We start from the raw sequence: 16592 nt of genomic DNA, 5'->3' as shown, positions 1-16592 counted from the left end.
GTACCGGTGGCCATGTTGCGACTAGCGCAGGGTTCGCGCATGCGTGGTGCGTATGAGGAGTTGCGGCGGCCATAACCTGTAGTGCAGGGCCCCCTAGATGTTGCGCATGTGCAGGAAACTGGCACGGCGGCCACTAGTCTAGCGCAGGCGCAGATAGAGAGAGGTAGGCGGCCATTAGAGAGGCGCCCATGCGGTCCTCATAGGGAAAAGCCCCAGAGTAGACTACATCTCCCAGCAGCCTCTGGGGACTGCCCTATGGTCTCTGTCACATGCAGCCAGACAGCCACTAAGGCTGACAGATTCTCATGCTGGAGAAGATACATTGTTGTGTGCAGACAGGAAGAGTTAGTTGGAGCTGGGAGAAGGGAGGGGGAGGTAGTGTGTAAGGAGCAAGTGGCTTCTTACACTAGGCCAGGTTACCCCCAGGCCCAAGCTGGGCCCAACTCACCAGTATATGTGTAGCTGCTGTGTAGGGAAGGCCCTAAGGTAGGGACTTTGCCCTTTTTAGCAGTAGCTAGTCAGTGAGACAGACGCTGCTGCGTGCTCTGTCAAGGAGGGAGCAGTGTGACAAGTGTGTCTGGGATCAGACCTGCATCACTCAAGATAGAGACTATCTGTGGTGAGACTATCTGGATTGGAAGAGGACACCATTGCTGCGGATTCAGCGTTGGACGATGACGGGTCCTTTTCTGTTGTTGCTGAACCCGGGCGCAGGAGCCCCGGGCAGGTATTTCTACAAGTGCACCAACTGTACCCTACATACAGGTTTCCTTACAGGCGCTGATCACGCCTAGTGGGTGGGTTGCTGGACTATTGGGACACTTGGGTACAGCGTTGGGGTTTGCAGACAGTGAGGCCAGGTTAAGGGTGACACGGCTGTGTTGCTATTGTGTTGATGTGATGTGATATTATTGTTTTGCCCATATAGTAAACAGTTACATATATATACTTCATTGTATGTGTTTCCTATTTGTGGGTCCTGTGTCGGGAATCATTCTATACACCTGGAATCCCTGCACAGGTGGAGGCGCTGTAAGCATACGTTCCAGGATACACCCCAGGCTCCCAGTGGCGGAGGTTCAGGCCGCCTGTGAGTCTAACAGGTATTGCACCACACTGTAACATATGTAGATTTCCCCACATGGTCCCTATCTGCGATTGGGGGGGCGGGGAGTGGAATAACCGTTACATTTTGGAGGCGCTGCTGAGATCTCAGACTTGGGGTGCCCCCTTTATTTTTTTTGTCAATTTGTTCATCTAAATTTCCACCATGTTTGTGCCCTCAAGGCAGGAGAATCCTTTCCTTGTGAATATTAATTGGGGGGCACACCTAAAATGGCGTCCCCTGCCAAGTCAGGAGAGCACATGTGCTGACTGCCAGCCTGCACAGAAAAATGTTGCAAAAATCTGTCCAGGACTGGCGGGAAAACCAGAGCTCCGCCCCCACAACTTGAGTGGCGCAGAGCCAAGCCAGGACCACTCCCTTGTAGAATGTGCCCCATCTCCAGATGACCACAAGTGGAGAGTGTACAAGGAACTACAGTCAGCAGATTCTGTTCTTCATAATAGAATTATATAGCTGCGGCCCCTTTTATCCTCCTACATACTCGTAAAAATGTGGGGATGTTCTCCATTTGTCACGGAGTTTCCCGCGCGTCAGCCGCATTGATGAGACGGCGCAAATAGTGCTTAACATTGAAAGTGCCCGCGGTGCCGAAAATGGACGAAAAAACGCCGCATCTGCCCGCGTTTTTAAAAATCCCGCAGTGGCGGCCGCAGGAGGTTAAAGGCGGCCGCCACTGTAAGATACAGTAAATCACACCCTCAAGTGTATGGAGCCTGGCTATCAACGAAGGGGAACGTACCCAATCTTTTGTGTCCGTGCATACAAAATGTATTGAGTTTGTCTGGTAGTATGAACTATGACCCCGACCTGCTGCTACTAGACTACAATGAGGTGTTCATAGAAGGGATAAGGTGTCTACGCTACCCTTGTGTCACTTGTGACTTCCCAGGTGGTGAAATGACTTGGGTACCCAGGTGTACCTGCTGCGGAGTACAGTTTCCAGAACCCGCCAAGAAACGTGCGATTGGCCTCTCCACCAGGGGGAGTGAGCACATTGGGCAGCAATCAGCCATGTCTGTTCTCCATAAGAAAAGTACGGGGTGCAGCGAAACACACGCTCAGTTGTATAGAACCTGGCGAGCGCAAGGAGTGAATGTACCCTTTCTTCTTTGTCCGTGCTTACAAAAAGGCTTGAGTATATATGATGGTATGGACGCCAACCTATTTCAGCTACCCATAGATGTTCAGATGACACAGGTGGGCGAGGAGGTGTACATACAATGTGTCAGTACCAAGTGTGACTGTCTATTCTGTGCATTGACCTGGGGACCCCAGTGTGCCTGCTACGGGGCACAGTTCCTGCTTCCCAAGCTGCTGCAGCCTACAGAAACCGCAGAGGAAGAGGTGATCAACTTCAATACTGGACCGGTCAATGCAGGTAATCAATTTACCCCCCTCACAGAAGTTTCCGGCGGCTCGAACACTCTAACCGCGGTTCCAGATCCGGTTCCAGAGTCGGTTCTAGAGCCGGAACCAGCAGAGAAAGGTGCAATTGGCCTCCACCGGGGGATCAATGCTGTTAACCCCCCTTGCGCAACCACAGAGGTTTCGGAGGCCCCGTGTGCACTAACCACGGTTCTAGACTCTGCTCTAGAACCGCAAGATTTTTAAGCTACATTGACCAAAATGGACAGCTGCGATGCTGTGGCCGCACCGAGTCAGTGTGCTATACCAGATGTTCCAGGGGGTCCATGCACCCCGGTTCTAGACTCGGTTCCGCACTCAGAACTACTAATACCTGAACCACAGATTCCGGTATCACAGGGAGGTCTCTACCCCCATCCTCTCTTAGTGATTCCAGCAACCAACAGCTCGTGGTGATGCGCCAGCAGGCGGACCACTCGAGAGAAGCTGAAGTTAAACAGCCAAGTGCCTCATCTACTGCGGATACAGAGCCTGCTGTGGGTCCGAGTGCCCTAGATGAGGTGTATCCAGATGCTGCCGCGTGCTCTGCGGTGGGCCCGTTGTACATTGATGTTCCCAGACAGCAAGCGCTGGTGCGGCCGGATCCGCGGAAGAGTCCCACGGCCGTGGCGACTCCCAGTGTGTCGGAGGAACAGCCGGAGATGAGACCGGAGGAAGAGGATCCCATCGCAAGCCAGCGGAGTGGTGAGATACCCTCTTACTCCCCACAGGCTCCGATGGAGGCGCCGGACGTAGAAGTAGAAGAAGAGGAAGTTACGGTGCGGGACCCAGTCCAAAATGGCGGCACTCGTCAACCTCGGAGCCCGTGCGTTATAACTCAAATGGTCCCAGGACAGGGATCCAACGCTCCCGAGTTTCCAGAAAATGATTGCTACCTGGAGGTACAGGATCAACAGTGTGTACCGGCCATCTGCCAAGTGGACGGACAATTCAACTCTACCCTGATGTCCAGTGCAGCTGAGGTGGTAACAGTCAGCGTTCCTGATGACCTGCTGGACACCGTGAATCAATGCAGTGGTAAGGTATCAACCCTTTACCCCCTGCAGGATGTAACAGAGACTTTGAGTACAGAGACATTGCTAATTGCTCGCTGCCCCGTGGAAGCCTCCCAAGTACTTAGGGACAAGGACTGTGTTGTGAATGTCCCATTGAAATTGGCCTCCCTTAAGCGCAAAAGGAGTGCTCTATTCACCATGTGGTGGACAGAGGAAAAGGTCAAGACCTCCTGGCCTACCGCATCATGCTGTGGATGGCCGGGTAAGGGTCTGGCACAGAGACCCCGTACTATTCTTTCCATCAGGGGGAGGAGGTGGTTTGGAACTAGAGACTGTAGCACCCATTCATGATTTCCAAGAGACTCACAGGAGTCAAAGTGAGGAGCCCTCACTCGATCAGGTAGGGACACTCCACGATGGGACTCAGCTGGCCTCGGGTATTGATGTGGTTTATCTGCTATGCACCATTAATGCCATTTTGATGTATACCAATGATGATAGAGCCTACACGATAAGTTGTATATACTATGCAATGCATTTTTATTATATAACTGTGTACTGTATGACACTGTCCCAAGCGAGGCCGTTGGGAATTTCACCAGGGGGAGAATGTAGCAGGGTCACCTCTGGCCCTCCTCACCTGCGCAGAGTAGCGGATACCCTCGCACCATATCAGGCAGTTGCAGGGGCTCCCGGCGACATCAGTGCCAGGGCGCTGCCTTTTTGCGTGCGTTCGCGCATGCGTGGGAAGTTGTGCATGCGCAGTGTAGCCCCAGGAGTACCGGCGGTCATGTTGCGACTGGCGCAGGGTTCGCGCATGTGCGGTGCGTATGAGGAGTTGCGGCAGCCATTACCTGTAGTGCAGGGCCCCCTAGATGTTGCGCATGTGCCGGAAACTGGCGCGGCAGCCACTAGTCTAGCACAGGCACAGATAGAGAGAGGTAGGCAGCCATTAGAGAGGCGCCCATGCGGTCCTCTTAGGGAAAAGCCCCAGAGTGGACTACAACTCCCAGCAGCCTCTGGGGACTGCCCTATGATCTCTGTCACATGCAGCCAGACAGCCACTAAGGCTGACAGATTCTCATGCTGGATAAGATACATTGTTGTGTGCAGACAGGAAGAGTTAGTTGGAGCTGGGAAAAGGGAGGGGGAGGTAGTGTGTAAGGAGCAAGTGGCTTCTTACACTAGGCCAGGTTACCCCCAGGCCCAAGCTAGGCCCAACTCACCAGTATATGTGTAGCTGCTGTGTAGGGAAGGCCCTAAGGTAGGACTTTGCCCTTTTAGCAGTAGTTAGTCAATGAGACAGTTGCTGCTGCGTGCTCTGTCAAGGAGGGAGCAGTGTGACAAGTGTGTCTGGGATCAGGCCTGCATCACTCAAGATAGTCTCTATCTGTGGGTGAAACTATCTGGATTGGAAGAGGACGCCATTGCTGCGGATTCAGCGTTGGACGCAGATGGGTACTTTTCTGTTGTTGCTGAACCCGGGCGCAAGAGTCCCGGGCAGGTATTTCTACAAGTGCACCAAATGTACCCTACATACAGGTTTCCTTACAGGCGCTGATCACACCTAGTGGGTGGGTTGCTGGACTATTGGGACACTTGGGTACAGCGTTGGGGTTTGCGGCCAGTGAGGCCAGGTTAAGGGTGACACGGCTGTGTTGCTATTGTGTTGATGTGATGTGATGTTATTGTTTTGCCCATATAGTAAACAGTTACATATATATATACTTCATTGTATGTGTTTCCTATTTGTGGGTCCTGTGTCAGGGGTCATTCTATACACCTGGAATCCCTGCACAGGTGGAGGCGCTGTAAGCATACATTCCAGGATACACCCCAGGCTCCCAGTGGCGGAGGTTCAGGCCTCCTGTGAGCCTAACAGGTATTGCACCACACTGTAACATATGTAGATTTCCCCACATGGTCCCTATCTGCGATTGGGGGGGGGGGGGAAATAACCGCTACACCGACATGGGACTTTATCATAGAGTATAGACCCTGAACACACAAACAATCTAATTAGGTAGTGGCTCATCCCAATTGGACAGAATAAAACAAGGCCCAGCAGATATCAATAAATGAAATCAGCAAAAAATGACCGAAGGGGATGAGTCAAACTAATCTAAATAGAAATGCCTGTGTGTAAACAAAACAATAAAAAACAAAGTGAAAAAAATATGATGAAATTTTACTTATGACCTCCCCACCCCCTCTCATCCTGTTCTACTGAGACTGAGGTGTAGAAAAGTGGCATCATGGGCCATTTACCTATGTGGAAAGATGTGGTGCACACTGCAGGGGACAGCCACATCGATTTGCCTAGTTAATATTCCAACAACGTGCCTTTTCAACTTTATGGCGAGTGGGCAAGAAATGTGAACTTTGATGACTCCTCTGGTAAGAAAGCTATACCAAACAATTTGAAGAGTGTAATTTTAGATGCACTTGGGAAGCAGTACTGTCAAATTCAAGAATGTCAAATACACTATTAATGGACTATTGCAGCATCTTATGACTGTGGGCTGGAGTAATAAGTGACTGAAACATTAAATCGTTTAATAAAATGTAATAAATACTGTTTATTGTTTATATTGGGAGGTACTAGTCATCAGTGTTCAAATGGAGTACTGTAGTTTGGGCGTGCTCTTTTTTTAAGTTATGGTGTTGATTTCATGCAATGCTCCACTGATGCCATTGTTTTCATCCTTGTTTTGTAGATTCTCAACGTCAACACCTTGTTCGTGTAGAAACCACATCCAGCAACACAGAGCATCAATATTGGAAAATTGAGGTAACAACTGCCTTTTTGGCATCTCTTTCTATTGTAGCTCCAGCACACATGCGCACACACAATATGCGTTCTATCCAGTAGGCATAGAGTGTGCATAGGCAGTAATTGAATGGAGCGCATATGCATCCATTCAATCTGCAAATACCACGTATGTGCACAGATTCATAGTATACATACTGTAGTATACAAACTCACACTATACTGTACATACAGCGCGCATGCACAGCGGGGATCCGACACAGCAACAGTGTTTAATTAATGCATCTATTTCTCAATTATCTTACAGGTGAAATTGTACAAGGGACAGCCCAGGGCATGTTCGTGGAAGATTATATTATGTTTCCCAAATTATATATGTTACTGTATAATGCAATACATATTTTAATAGCTCTTACACTGATGCACAATATATGTTTCTCTAATTTACTCTAATAAATATCATAATTGAATAAAAATTATGTCTGTTATCTTAAGTTTCCCAGTATTGAAAGAGTGTATTGGAATAAGGGGTGGGTTAGATTACATAGAACTGTACAAAACGTGCATTACTTAGCAATAGCCCCAGAATACAGTACATTGAATTTAGCTTAAAGATACAGTAGCACCGCATATAACTACTGCAAAGTACTATATCAGCCGCAAAACATCACTAGGCAGCCGCGACTCAGCCACAGTCATGGGGCCGCGACATACATTAAAGTGCCGGGGAATTGCACTTGGTTTTGTGCGGTCACAGGAACAGTAAGTCTTTCTGCATCTGTATGTCTCTTCCTGCCCTGCTTGTATTGACCAATGTGAAAGGACATCCAGATGTTAGGTGAATCTCTGCTTTGGAACGGCCTGGGGGCGTTAGGAGTGGCAGGGGGGATGCTACATCTGTCATTTAGGGCCATTTCGATAATAATTCTTTTTGCGCCTCTATGTACAGTAGACTGTCTTTCAAATCTTTGTATTTACTGGCAAGCCACTAAAACAATAAACATTTAGAATTTACTTTTGGGGAGAATCGGTGAAAAAACTTGCAAAGCTGAAATAAACAAGATAAAAATCGCAACTGCAAACCGTAAAAACTCTAGTAAGGTACAAATAAAATAAATTCTAATGAGGGAAGCCAGAGCAGAGCACTCCCTCTAGTGCCCACTGAAGTCAATTACCACCAAAGGGCAACAATAACAACAAGTCCCAGACATTGACAGGAGGTAAGGTCCTCTTGAACACCCTTTCCTGGACACTTTTTACCTTGCTTCAAAATACTAGACTTGACCAGATCTAAAAACCTTTATTTAGTACCGGTACTTCTTATACTAGAAGGATTCTGTTATCTCAAGCATTTATTCATTAGTTTATTATATTTGCCCCTATCATTTCTGTCAGAAGGCTGTTCTATGTATCTACTACACTTTCAGTAAAAAAAAGTACTTCATTACATTTTCCTTTTTTTACACCCTTTAGAGTTATTTTTGTATGAAACGTGCTTCACTTCTACACCTTTTGTGTCCTAGGTATTTGAAAGTCCCTGCCATACAACAGGAGCAATTCCATCTTCATTTAAAAGTCCAAATATTGATGTTATTAAGGCATTCATTGTAATCTCTGCAACATGCTTGTTAGCCTTTTTGGACCACTTATAACAGGGGTGACCAACTCCAGTCTTCAGGGGCCACCAGAAGGCCAGCAATTAGGGATATACCTGCTTCAGCACAGGTGGCTCAATCAGTGTCTCAGTCATTGACTGTGCCACCTGTGCTGAAGCAAGGATATCCTTAAAACCTGTACTGTTGGTGGCATTTGAGGCCTGGAGTTGGCCACTTCTGACCTACAGTATACTATGTAATTTTGGCACTTTGCCTCAAGAACTCTACACAATACTCTGGGTGAGGCCTCACTAATGCTTTGAAAGTGGTGTTGTTACGACATCTGCCAATACACCTCCCTTCACCCAATACATGACAACACGCCTGACGCTTTGTTGCCAGATACCAAAGTGTAGATAGCAGGTGGAGGGGAATAATGACGACAGACCAAATAAATTAGCAAAAGTCAAAATATTATATTTACATTTTTTTAAATATATATATATAATGTGAAAATATTTTTGTTTTGTTCCGGTCATTGCAGGATTATGATTCAAGAGTCCATATGAGTATAAAATAATGTTTAAAAGTGCCAGGCCAAGAGATTATAACTGAGAATGTCGTTCATTTCAGAATCTCAGATTTTGACTAAAAAAATACCATCACTTTCTAAACAAACGGCTATGGAAATAAAACACAATTCTTCGATTTGATGGGCTGGTTATGTTTGCTCATGTGCTACTCAGCGTGTCAAAAAAAGAAAACACATTTTACATACCTGTAGTTACATAGTAGTTACTTAGTTAACACATTTTAAACATCGTAATTGTACAACTGTCTTTCTTTTTATTTTAAGAAAAATCTATGTTTTAATTTGCTTTGGGCCAGCTGAATTTATGCACTTCAGTTAATTACATTCATTTATTTTCACTAAAAGAAATCAGGTTAATTACTTTACGGAGAACAAAACAAAGAGGCCAATTGATGTGTAGATTTGATGAATGACAATCTTATTAGCAAAAGACATTTAATACAAATGGAAAAAAAAACGTCAAAAGCTTTTGTCTACTATGGAAAATAAAGAGAGAGAAAAACAGATGAATTTTCCCATTTGTTAAAAAAACAAATGGAGTCAAAATTGGCTAAATTTAATATAATAAACCACTGTTGGGAGTTCACTGTGGTCCTAGCATATTTCAATATAATCTGGTTTGCAGTTTAGTGAATCTGCAAACAGAACATAAAATACATGCAAACTGGGGAGTTAACAAATTGATGAATTCCAGTGTGTCAATAAGTACAGTACCACCCAAGCAGCAGTGCAATAATTCTTTAATACAGGGCTGTCAAACACAAAGCCCATGGGCCACATGCAGCCTACGTGTCGCCATGCCTATGCCTGCACCCGCTGAGCAGACACACCATGTCAGGCAGGCAGATGCTGTGCTGGAACCCAGAGTGTGAGCCCATGGGCCGATCAAGGGAGAGAGGTGCTGGGAAGAGAGAGAGGTGCTGGGAGGAGAGAGAGGTGCTGGGAGGAGAGAGAGGTGCTGGGAAGAGAGAGAGGTGCTTGGAAGAGGGAGAGAGGTGCTGGGAAGAGGGAGAGAGGTGCTGGGAAGAGGGAGAGAGGTACTGGGAAGAGGGAGAGAGGTACTGGGAAGAGGAAGAGAGGTACTGGGAAGAGGGAGAGAGGTGCTGGGAAGAGAGAGAGGTGCTTGGAAGAGGGAGAGAGGTGCTGGGAAGAGGGAGAGAGGTGCTGGGAAGAGGGAGAGAGGTGCTTGGAAGAGGGAAAGAGGTGTTGGGAAGAGGGAGAGAGGTGCTGGGAAGAGAGAGAGAGGTGCTGGGAAGAGAGAGAGGTGCTGGGAAGAGAGAGAGGTGCTGGGAAGAGGGAGAGAGGTGCTGGGAAGAGGGAGAGAGGTCCTGGGAAGGAGAGAGGTGCTGGGAAGAGGGAGAGAGGTACTGGGAAGAGGGAGAGAGGTGCTTGGAAGAGGGAGAGAGGTGCTTGGAAGAGGGAGAGAAGTGCTGGGAAGAGGGAGAGAGGTGCTTGGAAGAGGGAGAGAAGTGCTGGGAAGAGGGAGAGAGGTGCTTGGAAGAGGGAGAGAGGTGCTTGGAAGAGGGAGAGAGGTGCTTGGAAGAGGGAGAGAAGTGCTGGGAAGAGGGAGAGAGGTGCTGGGAAGAGGGAGAGAGGTGCTTGGAAGAGGGAGAGAGGTGCTTGGAAGAGGGAGAGAGGTGCTTGGAAGAGGGAGAGAGGTGCTTGGAAGAGGGAGAGAGGTGCTGGGAAGACGGAGAGAGGTGCTTGGAAGAGGGAGAGAAGTGCTGGGAAGAGGGAGAGAGGTGATTGGAAGAGGGAGAGAGGTGCTTGGAAGAGGGAGAGAGGTGCTTGGAAGAGAGATAGGTGCTGGGAAGAGAGAGAGGTGCTGGGAAGAGAGAGAGGTGCTTGGAAGAGGGAGAGAGGTGCTGGGAAGAGGGAGGTGCTTGGAAGAGGGAGAGAAGTGCTGGGAAGAGGGAGAGAGGTGCTGGGAAGAGAGAGAGGTGCTGGGAAGAGAGAGAGGTGCTGGGAAGAGAGAGAGGTGCTGGGAAGAGAGAGGTGCTTGGAAGAGGGAGAGAAGTGCTGGGAAGAGGGAGAGAGGTGCTGGGAAGAGGGAGAGAAGTGCTGGGAAGAGGGAGAGAGGTGCTGGGAAGAGAGAGAGGTGCTGGGAAGAGAGAGAGGTGCTGGGAAGAGAGAGAGGTGCTGGGAAGAGAGAGGTGCTTGGAAGAGGGAGAGAAGTGCTGGGAAGAGGGAGAGAGGTGCTGGGAAGAGGGAGAGAAGTGCTGGGAAGAGGGAGAGAGGTACTGGGAAGAGGGAGAGAGGTGCTTGGAAGAGGGAGAGAGGTGCTGGGAAGAGGGAGAGAGGTGCTTGGAAGAGGGAGAGAGGTGCTGGGAAGAGGGAGAGAGGTGCTGGGAAGAGGGAGAGAGGTGCTTGGAAGAGGGAGAGAGGTGCTTGGAAGAGGGAGAGAGGTGCTTGGAAGAGGGAGAGAGGTGCTTGGAAGAGGGAGAGAGGTGTTGGGAAGAGGGACAGAGGTGCTGGGAAGAGGGAGAGAGGTGATAGGGTGAGAGAGGGAGAAGGATAACAATAATGCTTACATATTTTTTAATAAGGGAAACTCAAGGAAAAAGTGTACATGCGGGTTATAGTGACTACTTAATTTTTTTCCTTCTGCTGCTCTGATGGTGCGGCCCAAGTCTTGTAGTCAAACGTAAGAATTTTCCCCAAGCTATTCAGAGTTGGACCGACTGGCCTTAGTAAGTCTATGTGAAGTCTGTCTAGAACAGGCCTGCACAACTCCAGTCCTCGAGGGCCACAAACAGGCCAGGTTTTCAGGATATCCCTACTTCAGCACATTGGCTCAATTAGTGGCTCAGTATGACTGAGCCACTAATTGAGACAGCTGAGCTGAAGCAGGGATATCCTGAAAATCTGGCCTGTTTGCGGCCCTCGAGGACTGGATTTGTGCAGGCCTGTTCTAGAACAATTTGAGAAGTGCTGGGTGCTGGGAAGAGAGAGAGGTGCTGGGAAGAGAGAGAGGTGCTGGGAAGAGGGAGAGAGGTACTGGGAAGAGAGAGAGAGGTGCTTGGAAGAGGGAGAGAGGTGCTTGGAAGAGGGAGAGAAGTGCTGGGAAGAGGGAGAGAGGTGCTTGGAAGAGGGAGAGAAGTGCTGGGAAGAGGGAGAGAAGTGCTGGGAAGAGGGAGAGAGGTGCTGGGAAGAGGGAGAGAGGTGCTTGGAAGAGGGAGAGAGGTGCTTGGAAGAGGGAGAGAGGTGCTTGGAAGAGGGAGAGAAGTGCTGGGAAGAGGGAGAGAGGTGCTGGGAAGAGGGAGAGAGGTGCTTGGAAGAGGGAGAGAGGTGCTTGGAAGAGGGAGAGAGGTGCTTGGAAGAGGGAGAGAGGTGCTGGGAAGACGGAGAGAGGTGCTTGGAAGAGGGAGAGAAGTGCTGGGAAGAGGGAGAGAGGTGATTGGAAGAGGGAGAGAGGTGCTTGGAAGAGGGAGAGAGGTGCTTGGAAGAGAGATAGGTGCTGGGAAGAGAGAGAGGTGCTGGGAAGAGAGAGAGGTGCTTGGAAGAGGGAGAGAGGTGCTGGGAAGAGGGAGGGAGGTGCTTGGAAGAGGGAGAGAAGTGCTGGGAAGAGGGAGAGAGGTGCTGGGAAGAGGGAGAGAGGTGCTGGGAAGAGAGAGAGGTGCTGGGAAGAGAGAGAGGTGCTGGGAAGAGAGAGGTGCTTGGAAGAGGGAGAGAAGTGCTGGGAAGAGGGAGAGAGGTGCTGGGAAGAGGGAGAGAAGTGCTGGGAAGAGGGAGAGAGGTGCTGGGAAGAGAGAGGTGCTGGGAAGAGAGAGAGGTGCTGGGAAGAGAGAGGTGCTTGGAAGAGGGAGAGAAGTGCGGGGAAGAGGGAGAGAGGTGCTGGGAAGAGGGAGAGAAGTGCTGGGAAGAGGGAGAGAGGTACTGGGAAGAGGGAGAGAGGTGCTTGGAAGAGGGAGAGAGGTGCTGGGAAGAGGGAGAGAGGTGCTTGGAAGAGGGAGAGAGGTGCTGGGAAGAGGGAGAGAGGTGCTGGGAAGAGGGAGAGAGGTGCTGGGAAGAGGGAGAGAGGTGCTGGGAAGAGAGAGAGGTGCTGGGAAGAGAGAGAGGTGCTGGGAAGAGAGAGGTGCTTGGAAGAGGGAGAGAAGTGCTGGGAAGAGGGAGAGAGGTGCTGGGAAGAGGGAGAGAAGTGCTGGGAAGAGGGAGAGAGGTGCTGGGAAGAGAGAGGTGCTGGGAAGAGAGAGAGGTGCTGGGAAGAGAGAGGTGCTTGGAAGAGGGAGAGAAGTGCGGGGAAGAGGGAGAGAGGTGCTGGGAAGAGGGAGAGAAGTGCTGGGAAGAGGGAGAGAGGTACTGGGAAGAGGGAGAGAGGTGCTTGGAAGAGGGAGAGAGGTGCTGGGAAGAGGGAGAGAGGTGCTTGGAAGAGGGAGAGAGGTGCTGGGAAGAGGGAGAGAGGTGCTGGGAAGAGGGAGAGAGGTGCTTGGAAGAGGGAGAGAGGTGCTTGGAAGAGGGAGAGAGGTGCTTGGAAGAGGGAGAGAGGTGCTTGGAAGAGGGAGAGAGGTGTTGGGAAGAGGGACAGAGGTGCTGGGAAGAGGGAGAGAGGTGATAGGGTGAGAGAGGGAGAAGGATAACAATAATGCTTACATATTTTTTAATAAGGGAAACTCAAGGAAAAAGTGTACATGCAGGTTATAGTGACTACTTAATTTTTTTCCTTCTGCTGCTCTGATGGTGCGGCCCAAGTCTTGTAGTCAAACGTAAGAATTTTCCCCAAGCTATTCAGAGTTGGACCGACTGGCCTTAGTAAGTCTATGTGAAGTCTGTCTAGAACAGGCCTGCACAACTCCAGTCCTCGAGGGCCACAAACAGGCCAGGTTTTCAGGATATCCCTACTTCAGCACATTGGCTCAATTAGTGGCTCAGTATGACTGAGCCACTAATTGAGACAGCTGAGCTGAAGCAGGGATATCCTGAAAATCTGGCCTGTTTGCGGCCCTCGAGGACTGGATTTGTGCAGGCCTGTTCTAGAACAATTTGAGAAGTGGTGCCAGTCACACAGTATATGAGATGCATTGCATCACACACATTTAGCATGAGATTTCTGATAACTTGGAGATGATGTATAGAGGTACATTCATAGCAATGTCACAATTAAGTGTGTTTCATATTCTTTTCTGGATATAATAACAGGGTGTGAAATATTTGTTTTCAAATCGACTACTATTTATGTCAGGTCAATTTACAATTTTGGCTCCCACCAGCTTTATTGATCTCCCAAAATAAAAACGTAACTTTCTTTCTCATTATTTGTTGCTGTCAATTAATTCATTTGTTTATTTATTTCAGTAAATTAAAAAAATATTATATTATAAAATATTTAAAAAAAAATATTATATATATATATATAATTTTTTTAATTTACTGAAATATATATATATATATATATATATATATATATATATATATATATATATATATATATATATATATATATATATATATATAAGGGAGCTTGAGAAAGGCCCGGGAGGTCCGAAACGTCGCTTCTTTTTCCCTGCTGTTACCCCTGATGCTTGTGTTTCTACATTAAATTGTTTTTGCATTTGAATTGGTGAGTGCTGCGGATTTTGTACATCAGGATTTTGTCTATTTTTGCTGCTGGATGGTGATCTTGGTTGCACTGCTTGCACCACAACTGACCAGATAAGTTGCTTTCTTTATACTTTCCCCTATTGAGTGCCCTGAACATCCTTGTGTGTCTATATATATATATATATATATGGAAAACAGGAGAAAAAGAAGCGCCAGTTCCGTATGGTTGTAAAATAAATATGTGTGAATTTTATTAAATGACCAGAGTAGTCAAAAGGACTAGTAGTAAACTGGTGTGATTAAAAAGCAATAAAATGTCTAGTACAAGCAGATAGCAGCAATAAGCAAGTGACATATGGAAGGGGATGTGGAGCAAGCAAGCAAGATATCATAGGGATAAAGGCCAACAGTGGTGAATGTCAATAACAGTCCATGTGGCTGATGATAGCCCAGTAAGGAACAGTAAACACCCACTAGAGAATGTCCCTTCTCAATGGTGATGTGGGTGTGCTGGTGACAGACCTGTTACATCTGTTGAAGCACGGAATAGACCTCCTCAGCGTGCGATCCGATTAACCTGGTGTTGTTCTGTTGATGAAAGATCAATTCCTTCCTGTGGCACAAATTCACTTCCCACGTGTCAGACCTCAGTTTGAGATGAGGCTTCCTGCATCTGAATCCTTGCAGCGGCACCGGATGTATATATGAAGACGTTATCTAGCTGCTGTCACACTGTGATACAACATTTACTCCATCATCACTGCCCACCTTAACACGGACTGCCCTTGGGAGTGCAGAGAGATTTTTCTCACAGCCCCTGCATCGCGGGGTCACATACTGATCTCCTATCCGGAATACACTAACCTTGTGGAGGACTTCCGGGTTACACTGTGGTGAGCCTGTTCCTGTATCCCCTGCTGGATGTCGGTTCGGAAGAGCTGAGAGAGTGCAGACGGAGAGAGGGCGCGCCATCCAAGGCACATCGTGGGCGGTTGGCGATTGAGTTCACTCAATATATGCTTTTATTTATCCGTTGTTTGAGAGTTCACATTTGTTGGTTTTATTCATTTTTATTAAATTGTACTTTTTCATGCTGCACTAGGATCGGGCGCTTTCTTTTTTGTTGTTCACAGATTTCTGGGAGTTCGTTGGTCCTTGATGAGAGCAGCCAGAACCTAGCATGGACCCTTGGTTTGGTTGATATATTTTTATTTTTTATTTTTTATATATATATATTTTCTTTTTCATTTTTATTTTTTCATTTTTTGACACATTCAGTGCCTTTTTTTTATATATATACATTTTTTTCTATTATCATCCATTGAATATCATCCAGGAGGGATTCATTTGTGCAGTAGTCTTTACCACTGACATTTACCTTTTTTACCTTTTTTTTTTTATATTGGTATTGGCATATATTTGTGTTTACAGCAGCTTTTTAAACATTGGCACTCAGCATTTTATTATAACATATTGTATGTATTTTTTATCAGTGTGAATCAATCATCCATAATATTGTTGCACCACCTTTGCCAATCACCTTTGCTATATTCACTTAATATAACCAATTGGGATTTGGTCTGAGCTTACACCTGAGGAGCGCAGTCTATTCTTTGTCTGTAATATATATATATATGCAATTAAGCTATGACATCAGTTTTCCTCCACACACTTTAAGGTATCACCCAAATCAATAACAAATGGAGAGGCATTTTATGTGATGGCATCCAAGGCTGTATAATAAGAAGTAATACAGATAAATCAAGTATGAAACCCATCCCCCAGAAGATGTATTTTTCAGATATAACTGTGAGGTGACAAGTCAGCTTAGCCAGTAAGTGACCATAATTGGTGTGACATTAGCAGATTGAAGACTGCTACAGTATTTCCCAAACTTGAATCACATAGCATCAGTACCTTTTTAAGCTCAGGAGTATTCCACACACGTGCTTTATGTTGGTGGCAATTCGATGAAACCTGTGACCAGCTCCCTACATTTTTATAAAGAGAAGCAAAAATATTAAGTGACACTAATACAATGCAACAAAAGTAATTGGCACAAACTGTGGAGCAGAATGGTGAATGCTTACCTGAATATTAGTGAGGGGCATATCACTCATGTTGCAGCTTCTGTGCTTTCAACTTGAACAACACTGAGTTGCTATGAACTTCCTTGTGTTAATTTAAGCTAACAGAGTTGCATGGAGGAGGAGTTCTGTTCGCCTGATTCACTGATCATCTGGTATGTGTAGCCTAGGTGATAGCTATGTGCACATTATTGTTGTTATTTATATGTAGCGCCCTGCTAAAAATTCCCCTTGCTTTGCAAGTCAGCATGTCAGCATGTCAGCCCTGGTAGCTGCAGGCAGTGCCAGGGTTAAACAGTCCACACAAGGCTAGGCATGTGAGGCAGTAGGAGTTGCTACTACAGTATATGTGTCTCTTATGTTTCCCCTTCCAGGCACATGTTGGGCCCTGTGACCTCTGGAAGTTGCTAGAGGGTCACATGCTCAGTGGGGTGACCAAGTGGCAACAGGTAATTCCGCCCAGA

The 16592-nt window shown here is 47.3% G+C and overlaps 1 protein-coding gene across 2 annotated transcripts in view; it reads right to left on the bottom strand.

Moving 5' to 3' along the window:
• Positions 1-16327, bottom strand: part of LOC142463472 (uncharacterized) — a 233811-nt gene extending 217484 nt beyond the window's left edge. For both annotated transcript variants that reach the window (XM_075566294.1, XM_075566301.1), the window contains exons 1-2: positions 16132-16327; positions 15959-16032 (exon numbers count right to left, since the gene is read on the bottom strand). In XM_075566294.1, the coding sequence (XP_075422409.1) occupies positions 15959-16032; positions 16132-16161 (104 nt within the window). In that variant the 5' untranslated portion in view covers positions 16162-16327. The remainder of the gene's footprint in view (positions 1-15958; positions 16033-16131) is intronic.
• Positions 16328-16592: the final 265 nt, after the last annotated feature.

The sequence above is a fragment of the Ascaphus truei genome, chromosome 1 (genome assembly GCF_040206685.1).
Source record: "Ascaphus truei isolate aAscTru1 chromosome 1, aAscTru1.hap1, whole genome shotgun sequence".
NCBI classification, from domain to species: domain Eukaryota; kingdom Metazoa; phylum Chordata; class Amphibia; order Anura; family Ascaphidae; genus Ascaphus; species Ascaphus truei.
This window is presented reverse-complemented; position numbering and strand designations above follow the sequence as displayed.